We start from the raw sequence: 13,269 nt of genomic DNA, 5'->3' as shown, positions 1-13,269 counted from the left end.
CAGCGTTTGATTGCCACTGGGGAATGGTCTACACTGCTTTTACACCTAAGGCGCATGTTGGAAGAAAGTGAATGGGACGTACAACTGCGACAGCGAGCAGAGCGTACGTCTTCTCCAAAAGCTGACCACAGGAGAAGCACAGTCACAAGACGCGCTGCATTTGCCTACACTTGTATCCAAGCTAGGGCCTTTTGCGCAAGGTATGTTGTGAGCGTGAGCCTTACAGCAGAAACAATTCCCGAGTCTGTGCGTGAAGCGATCACTGCGCAGCTGCGCAGTTTTTTGGATCGCAACTTGGAGGACGCGTAGAATTATACCATTGCATTACAGGATGCAGTGCTCTTGGTATCTACAATGCTGCTACTCTACAGCGCTACACCCTGCGAGCTCCAAACGCCATTTTCTTCGGAAAATATAGTCCGCTGCATCTGCGCCAGCTCTACTAGATCCACATAATGCGGCACGAGAACGACCAATGCAAAACTCGTGTAAGCACAGAACCAACGTACCTCACCGGAATACCATCGATCTGTACAACTTCCGATGCAGTCATCTCTTTTTCGAGTGGCTTGCCTGACGCGTGCCCAAAAAACGCATCTTTAAGCGCATCGCTTAAAGCTTGCCAAGTGCGCCGCCGTTCGGCACCCCAGTCCATGCTTGCGCCATGCAGTGCATCTGGAACACTTAACTTGCCGTGTACAGACTGTGAAACGAGGTACGCTGACGCGCGGATCCGGAACTAGGGTAAGCTTTGTCCACAACGCACCTGTGCTTGCGCAGGGGCAATGTACCATGCCAACTCGACGCTCGGAAACGCATTAATTTCTTGAAATTTGGCAGAGCGGCCATCGGTTGTGGTCAGCAGCCAGTCGCATTCGGGTGACGACCCCTGGACAAAACCACGGTGCACCACCGTGCGCACTCTCGGTTGCAAAGGCTTAGTATCGCTCAACGTAGACAAGGCATAATAACCTCACGTCAGAGCACCTTCTACCTACCGATGGTCCTGTCGCGGCCGTGCTTCTGTAGTAATCCCTGCAAATGGCGTTGCCAGGTGGCCATAGCGGGATGTGGAGGCAACGGACGTGCGGCTATCACAACACTCCAGCTTGATTACTACAATGGTGTTCGAATCATTGTATAGAAGCCTTGATTTGCCCAAGAACGCATCTGTGCCTGATTTTGTGCTTCGAAAGATCCCTGGGGACCAAACAGAGGACAAGGAGCTCATTTTCCCTTCGCCTTTTTGGACCCGCGCACAGGCAAAGTCGCTTACATTGGCCGACATCCGCGATGGCGCATATGGCATGGCGACGGAATTGCTCGCGCCTGATGTGGAAGGTGGTCCATGGGAAAAGAATGACGTGGGGTTGTTTGTAACGGAAAACCAGTACGACTACCTTCTTGTGTCGTTGGGTCTCATGCAAATTGGCGCCATTCCTGCACTGCTGAATCCACAGTACAAAGGCGTTGAGCTAGAGGATATCATGCACAAGGTGCATCCGCGCGCGATGTTTGTCTCCGTTGCGACTTTTCCAGCTGTCGAGGACGCGGTTAAGAGCTATGCCGCGAAAGGGGATAAGAAGCCTGTCATTTACGTGTTCGACCAGGTGCACGAGCGCAATATTTACCGTCTTCTAATTGATCCTGGCAAGAAGCGCCGTGCAAATGGAGATAACTCTTTGGAGAAGGTTAAGATTGATCCCATCACGCAAACTGCCGTATACTGCTTTAGTTCCGGCACGTCTGGCCCGCCAAAAGTGGTGTGTCTCTCGCATTTTAACCTTATTGCAAACGTGGTACAAATCACTGTAGCACTTGGTGGGCGCGTGAACAAGCCACGATTTGACGATGCTAACTGGTTTGACCAGCCGATAGGGCCGCCACAGGATGGAATTAACGAGTTCCACTTGAGTATTTTACCTCAGTTCCATTGTTATGGTCTGCTTACAGCTATTGCGACTCTCTTTACCGGCACACCGTGCGTCGTATTTTCTAAATTTGACGTGAAGAACTTTTTTATCGCGGTGGAAAAGTACAAGGTGACGTTTATGTTTGTCGTTCCACCGATCCTGCTGGCGCTTGCATCTTCGCCTTTGGCCGCAGAATACGACCTTGGCTCCATTAAATCGTTTGCTTCTGGTGCTGCTACACTGTCAAAAGAGCTATGCGACTTAGTGAGGGAGAGGCGCGGCATCCCTGTCACCGATGGGTACGGCATGACCGAGATGTCACCTATTATTTCCTTGCAAACTACGCGGGATATCGAGTCAGGCCGTTTGAATGTGGGCCGTTTGGTTCCGAACACGGATGCGCGCGTTATCGATTTGTCCACCGGTAAGGATGTTGGGGAAGACGTGCCTGGCGAGCTATGGCTGCGTGGTCCGCAGCTCATGCTCGGCTACTTGGACAACAATGAGGCAAACGAAAAATCTTTTTCGCCCAGCCCCGCGGATATGAATCACTTTTTTAACACAGGCGATATTGTTTCCATTGATAAGGATGGCTTTGTTACCATCCACGACCGTGTCAAGGATATCATCAAGTTTAACGGGTACCAAGTATCTGCGTCTGAATTGGAAGGCCTTGCGCAAAAAAATGAGTACGTCTTGCAGGCTGCTGTTGCTGGCGTCGTGGACCACTCCAATGCAGTGCACAATGAGCTGCCATGGGCATTTGTTGTGTCAAACGAAAAAGGTCAGGACGTCCCGGAAGAGAAGCGCACAAAATCGCTTCTTACGCTTGTCAATAGCCGTGTCCCTGGCTATAAAAAGTTGCGCGGGGTGACGTGGCTTAATGCACTGCCGACATCGTCTGCAGGCAAGATTCTGAAGCGCGAGCTGCGTTCTATGGTCAAAATTTGAGGTTACTACGGCTTCCGATGTGCCTCCATCAGTTTGATGGTATCTACATCGGGAATCACTCCTTTGCGCTCCATCATGTATGCTACTACATCCCATGCCTTAGATCGTACAGCCGTTTTCAACAATGATGTGTCGACCATGCACCGGTCTTGTAATTTCAAGCGCTTTGTCCACTTGTTTGTCACGGGCTGTGACCGCTGACGTTTTTGTAGCGCGTCGTTTGTGGCTTGTCTGCCTCGGTAGGCATCAAGAGTATATAAAGCTTCTTTAATTGCGCGCAGGTGAATGCGCCAGTGCTGCTCCTGTTTCTCATCGCGCTCCAGCAATAATTGCACGCCGAATAGCCATCTCTTCTTCGCAGCAAGCTGCAGCGCGATTCGTCCATTTATCTCAGGGTCTGCGCCCGCAGCTAGCAAAAAAGAGATAAGCGGGACACTTTTTTTGTGAGCTGCTATTGCCAATGGGTATCCTTTGAAAGAGTTTGCTGAGGCACAATGTACTAGGATCATCCGCAACATCAGCTCCAAATGGGCAAGTGGCGGTAACGGGGCTTGTTCTGCATGAGGAGACATTGCCAAAAAATGGTCTACCATCATATACATCGCGTTGTGGAGTGCGGGATGCTCAGTAGCAATTTGCTCCGCATAGTTTTGCGGCTGCAATCGCTGAAAGATACGTTCAGGCACGGTAAGACACGCAAGGTGTTTGGGGTATAGTCCAGGATTATCCATCGGAAATAGTCCATACCGCTGGGTAATGTTTCCATAGAGTGGGTTTCGCAGCACTGTGCGCTCTGTAAAGCGGAACACTTCTGGTGTGCATATACCGAAGCGCGCGACGAAAGAAAGAATATCTGCGGTCGCTGCCCGCCGCTGTGGAATGGAGCTGCCACCCAGGGGCGTCTGTGTTGGTATAAATGTAGAAGAAAACGCTGGAATGCTCGCGTCTGCACATTTGTCATTTGTAAAACGTAGAGCATACGAGTCAAGCCAACAGCATAGGAGAAACTCGCTCTGGATATGACGCGGAGTCTGTGCATAGATGCACGAAAGTCTGTGTGAAACAATGGGGAGCGCAGAAGAACGAGAAAAAAGTAATATACGCCATAGGATCTAGGATAAATGAATAATAAACGTACCTCGACTGGGAGAGCATCAAGGGGCATCACATGCAGCTGTATCGTACATTAATTTTTTTTTTGGTGGCCGTGTCAAGGAAGTGCAATGTGGAGGTCGCTTACCGCTGTAAAAATGCACGGGCGCGACTCCAATTTTCCTGATTGCAGCGGATCGTGGAGCGCGACGCGAGATGTCATCGCGAGCGGAGCGCGTCACCTCTAGCCCATCATGGAAACGTTGGTGGATTTTAATATACGATATTCTACCATCTATAATGTTTTACTTATACATTACGCCTTTCTTGTTTGTAGACAAGATTGATCGTTGGATGCAAGGAACGGGGTTTTTGTGCCTGGTGCTCTTCCAGTTCGTATCGTGTTCTTTATTTGACCGTCAGTGGCTCGTTTTATTCGGCTGATAATTCAGTTGGTGCACATATTGAGCTCGTGGTTATGGGGATCATTTTTAGCTCTATATGGATGGGCATTGGCTTCGTTATTATATGCGCTGGTGTATGGATTGACAAACCAAACCCAATCTACACGGGATTATCGTCGCGTGGTCTGGTCGCAAGCTACATATTTGTGTCCTTCCTTTGCGCGGGTTTTATATGGAATCGTGTACCGCGACTTCGCGCGTCTGTTCGCGTCGGCATGTATACACAGGTATTCATGTTCAAGAACGCAGAGAGCGAGATCAAGGCAAGCAATTTCACCTACATGTTTTACCCGATGATTGTTACGAGTGTACTGAGCTTGTTGTCCAATATATCCTTTCCCAAGACAGGCCGTGATGTATACTTTCGGTCGGTGGATGAAGGCCTGAGTATTTTATCGGATTTGTTCAAGCTGGTTGCGCACGACTTTGAGGCCGAACTTCGATTGTGGTTTTCGCGTTCACATACAGAGTACGCAACGAATGGCTGTGCTGCAACACCCCCTGCTTTCAAACAGACGTCTGCCTTTCTCGCAAAGCGAAAGCGACTTGAGTCATGCATAGCAGTTATCAGTGGCGCTTTGGCAGCGACAAGCCACGAATTGTCATGGTGTCGCGTGCCTGTACACGCTGCTGGAGATTCACTTATATTTCTGCAAAACATGTCCGCTTGGATGAACTGCGGATTTGGAATGATGCTGGAGAAGGATGAGTGTGAGTATCCTAGCTCAACTCATGACCCTGTCAACATATTTAGTATGTCAGACATGGACGGAGCCGATGCAGAAGCAACAAGAGCGGGAGAAACAGACCATACCTTTCCACCTGTCGCACCAATGCCCTTATCCTGGAGCGAGCTGGCGTACGAAGCATTGCTCAGCGCACATGGCCCTTATACGTTTCTGAACGGACAGGTGACTGAGGCGTTTGCATTGCTTCGAGTGGTGAATAGCATATGCTACGGAGTGAAGCCGAAGCCAACCACGTCCGTGGCAGAGGCGCTTGCCCTGTCGTTGAGCAAACAACCAGACGAGCAGAGTCCGTGTGCAATAATTGAGCACCATCAGGAACAAATGCGCAATTCCGTCGCTACTTGCACAAAAGCGTTACACACCGTTCTAAAAGAACGGCAATATCCCAACGTGGACAAGCACGACACGAGACGGTACGAAACAGCTATCTTTCGGTCCGAGATGTATGGGCTTTCGCTTTTTGCTGTTTCCTTGACCCAGCTCGCTAACCACACAGCGTCCATGCTCGACGAGGCCAAAGTGTCGATAAAGTACTACGAAGAACATTCCTTTGCACGCCCGCATTTGTCCTACATTGACTTTTGGAGTTGGCTGAGGACGACAAGTGGGATCGGTCTTTTCGGTATCACAAATATGGACGATGCGTTTGTGTCTGACAACGAGAAAGTAGACTCGCCAGCTGAAAAAGACGGTGCCGGTAGTGAGAACGACCCCGATGCTCTCCTGTCAAAGCTGTTCAGCGACTTGGGTGGAAATAACAGCGCTTACAAAATTTATGCGGCAAACGTTGCCAGGGCAAGCCGGCGCGACGGGGTACATTCAGGTGATCTTGGTATACGACAACGCTGGCAGCATTTTTACCAAAGCTTTTTGCGCCTCGAGTTTATCGTTGACCTGCGTATTCGCACCTCGTTCGCCATTCGGGCCGTGCGCCGTTCACGGCATCTACGCTATGGGTTGAAGCTTGCCAGTGGCGTACTATTACTCTGTATGCCTTTGCTCCTGGACCCGGCTCGGAAGGACTGGTGGATTACGTCAAACGGCCAATGGATGGTGATTTCCTTTATTTGGTGTATGGAATCGTCCACGGGCGACTCGTTCCGTATTTCCATTGCCCGTCTTCTCGGAACGGTCTGTGGCACTATTGCGGGACTGGTTGTGTACGAGATTTCCCGGGGAAACCCGTACGCGCTGGCAGTGCTGCTCATTGCACTCGAAATCCCAATTTCTCTTATCCGGCAAAGGACGCATTACAAACCGTTTGGCGCCGTTATGGGACTGACTGTCGCTGTCGTCACCATGGTCCCGTATCTTGGCAATATGAAGGACAGTGCGGGAATGGTTGCAGTCATTCGTGGGTATATGATTTGCATTGGCGTTGTTTCTGCCTTGATTGTGAGCACTGCGGTATGGCCGTATCACGCACACGTGAATCTCGGCAAGAAAATTGCTAATACAACGACCATGCTGCAGACACTGTACCTCGGCCTTACACGTCACTTGTTTTACGTTGGCTTCCGCAATTCGGAGAAATCTAGGAGCCGGTTCACAAATTTTGAGCGACGCATCGCTGCAAATCTGGACCAAAGCAAAGCATTGTGTGTTATCATGAACAATGAAATGAGCCTTGTGCCAAAACCCATCGCTGTTTTAAAGCGCGCATTGCTTCGCTTGAATAACGTGTTTTGCTTATTTGTTGGCTTGCGCAAGCTGCGCGAGCTTGGAACGAATGAAATATACTTGAATGCCGTTACAGACATGGTTGATTTGCGACAGGAACTTGCATCGAGTATCATCTTGACGTTATGGATCATTGGGCAATCTCTCAAGTCCCACGCGCGGTTGCCGCAGTTTCTGCCTTCGATGCAGCGTGCACTTGAGGATTTGACCGAAGCGTTTGCAAGGATCCATGGCGACCGCGCGTACGTGCGTACTGATCATGCACATGGTCTGGATTGTTGGCGCGGTGTGTTTGATGCTCCGCATTACCAGGGGCATGATTCCATTTTGCATTTGTGGCCTACGCCACCGAGTGCGTCGACGCCTGTGAATGCTGTGAAAAAGGCTGCCGAGCACAAAAAAGGGAAAGGCGCCGAGTCCAATGCGTTCAGTACCGATGCGTTACTCTACGTTCTTGCTGAACACATGCTACTTGCACAAGTGGTCGCGGACATCGAGGCGCTTTTGTATTTGACACGGACACTTCTGGGCGAGCTGAGCATTTTAAATGGGAATGCTCCATTTGCTGAGGATACATGGTAAGTAATGTGTATCTTTCAAGATTTGTACTATGTTATCAACCGATAGAAATATACCTTTTCACGGGCAGCTTAATTGCGTCGTCCACGCAGCGGCGCCGTTTGCCCTCCCGACGCATGCATGGAAAACCCATTTTGTAGCTGTTTGTGTAAGATACGTCCATGCTTCAATAAAAAATCAATGCGCTGCGGATCTGTTTCATGCTTCGCTCGCTCAATTTCATCGCGGAACCATGCAATGGTCTCACGTCGCGCGGCCATGGTAGGAACCGCTAGGATGAGCTAAAGATAAAAAAAAACGTACGTCTTGTAGAGCGCAAAAAATTGCGGTATAAAGAAAACACGTTTGCCTGGAGCAAAAACGATTTCAGAGACCGCTCTGCACCGCCAAACCGACGCGCCATGCCGAAACGAACGCAGCACGGACCAGCGCCGGAAAATACATCACGTGCCGACTGCAAAAACGCGCGCGACGCCGCTTGCTTTTCTTTGTGCGGCATACGTCGCCCTCTTCGTGTTGCGCGCTTGCAAGCAGCAGGGTGAGTTGTCGATCATAACTGACACAATAGTATTCCCTGCGCTACGTTGCAAGCGAGCTTCAATGGACGACCAGATCATGCGATGCCAGGAGGATTATGCCATCTTTCGTGCTTGCTTCGGCAGGCCCGCACGGACATCTTAGCACCCATGCTCTCGTCCTTGTACTAGACGCGAGCGGGTCGGTAGTTCGCACATTTTGTACTTTTGTAGCTGTAGCGAATTTTGTAAATATTGGGAATTACACTAGACATCCCTTGGATTTCACACGATCTTCTAACAACCATGCCCATCCCTGTCGCTATTGTTGGGTACGGCAACTCGGCACGCACATTCCACATTCCGTTTATTACGTCGCTTCCTGATCTATACCGACTTGCTGTTATTGTGCAACGGCCACGCACACCGACGTCGACGTCGCACGACGCCAAGAAGGCGCACCCAAACGTAAACGTCGTCCCTGACTTGGATGCTGCGCTCGCGGCACTCCCTGTCGGCACCGGTCTTGTTATTATTACCACGGATAATGCTTCACATATACCGTACGCGAAAAAGGCGCTCGAGTCAGGAAAGCATGTTTTGGTCGAGAAACCACTCGCACTGCACGAGGATCAAGTCGAATCGCTCGAAAACTTGGCACGCGAAAAGGGCTTGGTATGTACAGTTTACCAGAATCGTCGGTACGACGGCGACTTTTTGACTTTGAAATCTTTGCTGCGTTACGATGGGCAGCATCCGTCAGCATTGGGTCTCCCGACATATTTTGAATCCCGCTTTGACCGTTTTCGCCCTATCGCCAAGGGTGGCTGGCGTGAAGAAGTCGATCCGCACACAGAAGGTGGTGGTATGCTGTGGGATTTGGGTTCACATCTCGTTGACCAAATTGTCTCTTTGTTCGGGCCACCGGCTATGATCTATGGGATGCTCCGCAATCAGCGGAATCAAGGACCTGTGAATGTGGACGACGATTGGCTTGCTGTTTTGTCATACCCCGATAACCCTCCTTTTGCTGGCGATTTCCATGCGCCTGGGACGCGTCTTGGGGGACTCCGTGTTGTGCTTGGCGCTACATGCTTGTCTACGCATGTCGATGCTGAGCAGCCGCGATTCCGTGTGGAAGGTACGCATGGATCCTACATCAAGCGTGGCACGGACCCGCAAGAGGCACAACTCAAGCGTGGATGGACTCCGAAAACGCACGGCGAGGCGTTTGGTGTATACGAAAAAAGTGAGCCAGCCGCGGTACGTCTTGCGCGGCTCACTACATGCTGCACAACAGAAGAGCCGGCTACAGCTGCTAAACCTCCTCCGCTTGCAGTGAGTGATATCCCCATACTCCCTGGCAGTTACGTGAGTTTGTACAGCAATATTGCCGACGCGATTCACGCGGCGGATGATGCAAAGGACGCCGCAGATGCGAGCGACGCTATCCAGCGTATCCTGGCTGTAAATTTGAGTCAAATAGCCGATGCTACGCGCGTTCTTCGCATGATTCGGCAGAGTGCAGAGGAGGGACGCAGTGTGCCTTTCCGCTGAAGGGTGGCTAGCACAACGATTTTGTCTATGCAGTAGGTTTAACTGTTTGTATCGCGGCCACGTTCGGGTAGCTTTCTATGTGATTTCTTATTATAAATTTCTTTCTGCGCTTCGTGCAGGCACGCTTGTACTTTGACCGAGTGTAAACACAATACCTTTTGTGGCCTTTGCGTCTGGTTGCGCAGAGCACTGCAGTTGTACGTACTTGGTACCTCCACATTTTCCCTTCGGTTGGGCATGCGCCTTGCAGGATTGCGCGTCTTGAGGAGCGCTTCGCAGACAGCTGAAATGTCTATGCGGGGTAGTGAGCTGCTTTCTTTGCTAGACAGCTGTATTCCATCTGCGGCACTTCATACATCAGCTTCAAGCGCGCGGAATGTCGACGAGTACCCGTTTCATGCATGGCGCGTGCCTGAGTTACAATACGAGTCGCGCAGGCTCGGGCTCGCTGTATCGAAACCCAAAACAGCACTCATTGATCAGCTGCGTGCATTTTATGCTGCAAATCCTCATGTTGCCTTTCCGCGCGCCCCTCCATCGACTGCCTCACTTGCGTCCCCACCCGATAGTTCGGAGGGGTTTGAGGTTGTGCAAATGCGAAGGGCACACCAGACAGCGGATTCTTCCGTCGAGGAGCTCACTTCCAATTTTGTATCAGCAAAATTAACGCGGGCCCCACCAAAAAAACCACGGTGCAAATCATTAAAGGCCGGCAAAGTTGTGTCTTCATCAGCGTCCGATACAGCGTCCGATACAGCGTCCGACTCAGAAGCAGCACCGGCATTGGATGCAGGGATCTACAGCAGCGAGGCAAACGCAATCGATATACCACTTGCAGACGCAATCCGTGCTGATGCACAACTGTACCGCAGAGTTCTCTTGCTGGAGCCGATTCCTCTTGATGAACTCATGGGCCTTGCACAGCGCGCGGGCGTCCTGTCTGGCATAATGACAAAGGATCGTGCACTTATGCGCACATGGCTCGATACACAGGGAATTTGCTTTTACGAGGCGGAGTTATGATACAGCTACGAGGACTTTTCTTTATTTAATTCACCCGTGGCATTGTCATCCGCATTGTCTTGCGTCCCATCCTCACTGCCGTTTGTATTGTCCTTAGAGTCTTCCTGGGCTACATCCGTAGTGGCAGCGTTGCTGTCGCTGTCTGTTACCTCTTTCTCGTCCTTGTCTTCAACCAAGTCAAACTGGACAATGAAATAGATCTTTTTTGTGCGAATGTTTTTGCACACGTAGCGTACGGGCTGCCCATTGTAGTACTTTCCAAGATCAAACTCCAGGCCACCGTAAGGAATCTTTAGATGCAGTTGGTTAAAGTCAATGTATCCATTACAAAAATCGACGGTAATCACGTCGTCTGGTGTGACCATCAGGTCCTCACGGTGCTGCTTGATGCCGAGCCATTTTGCTCGTGCGTGCGATGCAACACTTTGGTCGGGGCTCCCGAGCGACGCGATTGCGTCCTTGTCCTTTTCCAAGTCCTTGCTAACAACCAGCTCTCCATTATCGTACGTTTTAAATAGCGGCGCAATGTCATCGCGTGTAAAATGCTCCTTGCTCTCGCCGTCTGGAGTTGGGAAAGGAGGCCACGCCTTGTCCTCAAACATGGTCTTTGCGACATTGTGTGCTGACCATGTGCCTGGCTCAGCACGGTTTGCCTGTGCTCGATACACTGTAGCAAGCAATGGCGAAAATGCCCATGGTTTATCCGCGTACAAGTCGTGCTGTATTGTAGGATCAACGAAGCTAGCGAAGCGGAGCGCAATGCTGGTGCCGTACGGCAGCGAGTCACGGAGCGGGTGATCAAACATGTTCCCAAACACCAGATCAGCTGCGCTGACTTCCTCTGTAAACACGCCCTGCGCCTGAATGCTGTACGTCATTGAATCGCCGTACGGCTCGCTAAAATAGGATGCATTCTTTGCAATAGGGACGCCTTCTGCAGGGACACCACGGAAATCCTTGATCCGCACAGTGACACGCCCATGAAAATCGCCAGAGTCAATCACTACCGGTTTGTCGTCGTGGTTCACCGCCAAAATCTCAAGCGCGTCCACGCTTGGTCCTGCAGAAATCGATAGCGTTTTGGTCATGTCGGGCGGAAGCAAGCTAGCCCGCTTAGGTGAGCACGGGCCAGCTTCGTTCACAATTACCATGCACAAATTTTTTAATAAGATTCAAGAAAAGCTCGACGGCAGCAGCTCGCAGGCGCCTGCACAGCTTCCCCCGCTGACGCAGCCGCTGGATGATCGTCTACAATATCAATTCAGGAAGCAGCGAGGTGTCAATTTGGGTTCTTGGTTCGCGCTGGAGTCGTGGCTCACTGGTAGCTTGTTTTCCCAAGTGAAACAGACGACGAGTGAGTACGATATTGTACAGGGTATGAGCGCCGAAGCGGCGAGGGATATGCTGCAGAACCACTGGGCACACTTTATCAACGATGGCGACTGGGCTTGGATGAAGCAACACGGTGTTAATTCGGTTCGTCTGCCAATCGGCTACTTCCACTTTATCGCCGGTGCAGAGCACGGCAAGTTGCAGTCTCTGCTGAAGGGTACCGAGTACGAAAAGTACGGACCTGTGTATGCGGGTGCCTGGAACTATATCGTGGGTGCGATCGATAAAGCTCGTGCGCATGGAATCGGCGTCCTTGTCGACTTGCACGGCGTCCCTGGTGCGCAAAACACCGATGGGCACAGCGGTCTGAGCTCTGGAAAAGCGAACTTTTTTCACGGCGTTCATTCATTGCACAACCAGAAGGCTACGGTTAAGATTTTAGTTGCACTTGCCGAAGCGGTCGCGCCATATGAAAACGTGGTCGGCTTGGAGCTGATGAACGAGCCCCAGAATGACGGATCGTTGGAGTCTTTCTACGACAGAGCGATTTCGGCGATCCGCGGTGTGGACAATGCGGCTGTTAAGGCTCTCCCACTGTACCTTGGCGATGCATGGCACACGATGCATTACGCAAAGTACGTCGCGGGCAAGTCGTCCGCGGGCAACTTTTTGGTACTCGATCACCACTTGTATCGCGCATTCACCAAAAAGGATCACGGTACTGCCGCGGAAGCGCATGCACAGAGTATCGATCCTGACGCGAATGGTCAGACTGCGCAATGGCTGCAGCGCGCATCTGCAACAGCAAATGGATCGATCATTGTTGGCGAGTGGAGCGGCGCGCTGAACCCAAACTCGTTCCAGCTCAGTCAAATCCAGAGCAAGTTGCAGGCACGTACGATGTGGTCCCAGGCCCAATGGCGCGCATTTGAGCGATACACTGCCGGTTACTTCTACTGGACGCTCAAGAAGGAGGGCGGACCCGATCCTGGCTGGTGTTTCTACACGGCGGTGGAGAAGGGGTCGATGCCGCCGAACCTGAATCCCGTCATTGCTCGCGGAGGACGCATGCCGAGTGCGAACCAAATGCAAGGACAGCTGGAGGATGCGCTTGAACATCACAAACAAGCGCACGCCCAGTACTGGGACGCACATGGAGCGCAAGGAGATCATGCGACCTTCGCTGAAGGGTTCCGCAGCGCATGGTTCGATGCATCTACGTTCCTGGCTACGCAATCGGAGATCGGATTTGCCGGAGAGCTTGCATTGCTCCGCTCCGCTGCCTTCACCCGCGAGAAAGGCGCATCCAAAACGGATTGGGAGTTTGAGCATGGGTACAAACAAAGCGTACAGGCATTTTCAGCCATTTTGAACGCGTCCTAATTCAGCATTCACGTATCTCTCTTTTTCACGT

General features: G+C 51.3%; 7 protein-coding genes across 7 annotated transcripts; 5 read left to right on the top strand and 2 right to left on the bottom strand.

Annotated features, from left to right (window-relative positions):
• Positions 1-365: 365 nt before the first annotated feature.
• On the bottom strand, positions 366-655 carry MVES1_002028 (uncharacterized protein; the record flags this gene model as incomplete). Its single annotated transcript, XM_056206860.1, has 2 exons — positions 366-483; positions 510-655. 2 exons carry the CDS (start codon positions 653-655, stop codon positions 366-368), a joined length of 264 nt encoding a protein of 87 aa, XP_056062835.1.
• Positions 656-1,121: 466 nt separating this feature from the next.
• On the top strand, positions 1,122-2,864 carry MVES1_002027 (uncharacterized protein; the record flags this gene model as incomplete). Its single annotated transcript, XM_056206859.1, has 1 exon — positions 1,122-2,864. The coding sequence occupies one exon, from the start codon at positions 1,122-1,124 to the stop codon at positions 2,862-2,864; it is 1,743 nt and encodes a 580-aa protein (XP_056062834.1).
• A 1,771-nt stretch (positions 2,865-4,635) lies between these two features.
• MVES1_002026 (uncharacterized protein) lies at positions 4,636-7,431 on the top strand (the record flags this gene model as incomplete). The annotated part of the gene is made up of 1 exon (XM_056206858.1): positions 4,636-7,431. The coding sequence occupies one exon, from the start codon at positions 4,636-4,638 to the stop codon at positions 7,429-7,431; it is 2,796 nt and encodes a 931-aa protein (XP_056062833.1).
• An 818-nt stretch (positions 7,432-8,249) lies between these two features.
• MVES1_002025 (uncharacterized protein) lies at positions 8,250-9,500 on the top strand (the record flags this gene model as incomplete). Its single annotated transcript, XM_056206857.1, has 1 exon — positions 8,250-9,500. One exon carries the CDS (start codon positions 8,250-8,252, stop codon positions 9,498-9,500), a length of 1,251 nt encoding a protein of 416 aa, XP_056062832.1.
• Positions 9,501-9,527: 27 nt separating this feature from the next.
• On the top strand, positions 9,528-10,523 carry MVES1_002024 (uncharacterized protein; the record flags this gene model as incomplete). The annotated part of the gene is made up of 2 exons (XM_056206856.1): positions 9,528-9,532; positions 9,830-10,523. 2 exons carry the CDS (start codon positions 9,528-9,530, stop codon positions 10,521-10,523), a joined length of 699 nt encoding a protein of 232 aa, XP_056062831.1.
• Positions 10,524-10,528: 5 nt separating this feature from the next.
• On the bottom strand, positions 10,529-11,611 carry MVES1_002023 (uncharacterized protein; the record flags this gene model as incomplete). The annotated part of the gene is made up of 1 exon (XM_056206855.1): positions 10,529-11,611. One exon carries the CDS (start codon positions 11,609-11,611, stop codon positions 10,529-10,531), a length of 1,083 nt encoding a protein of 360 aa, XP_056062830.1.
• Positions 11,612-11,672: 61 nt separating this feature from the next.
• On the top strand, positions 11,673-13,238 carry MVES1_002022 (uncharacterized protein; the record flags this gene model as incomplete). The annotated part of the gene is made up of 1 exon (XM_056206854.1): positions 11,673-13,238. The coding sequence occupies one exon, from the start codon at positions 11,673-11,675 to the stop codon at positions 13,236-13,238; it is 1,566 nt and encodes a 521-aa protein (XP_056062829.1).
• Between the last annotated feature and the right edge of the window lie 31 nt (positions 13,239-13,269).

The sequence above is a fragment of the Malassezia vespertilionis genome, chromosome 4, assembly GCF_029542925.1.
Source record: "Malassezia vespertilionis chromosome 4, complete sequence".
NCBI classification, from domain to species: domain Eukaryota; kingdom Fungi; phylum Basidiomycota; class Malasseziomycetes; order Malasseziales; family Malasseziaceae; genus Malassezia; species Malassezia vespertilionis.
Note: the sequence above shows the minus strand (reverse complement) of the source record. Positions and strands in the feature narration are given on the sequence as shown.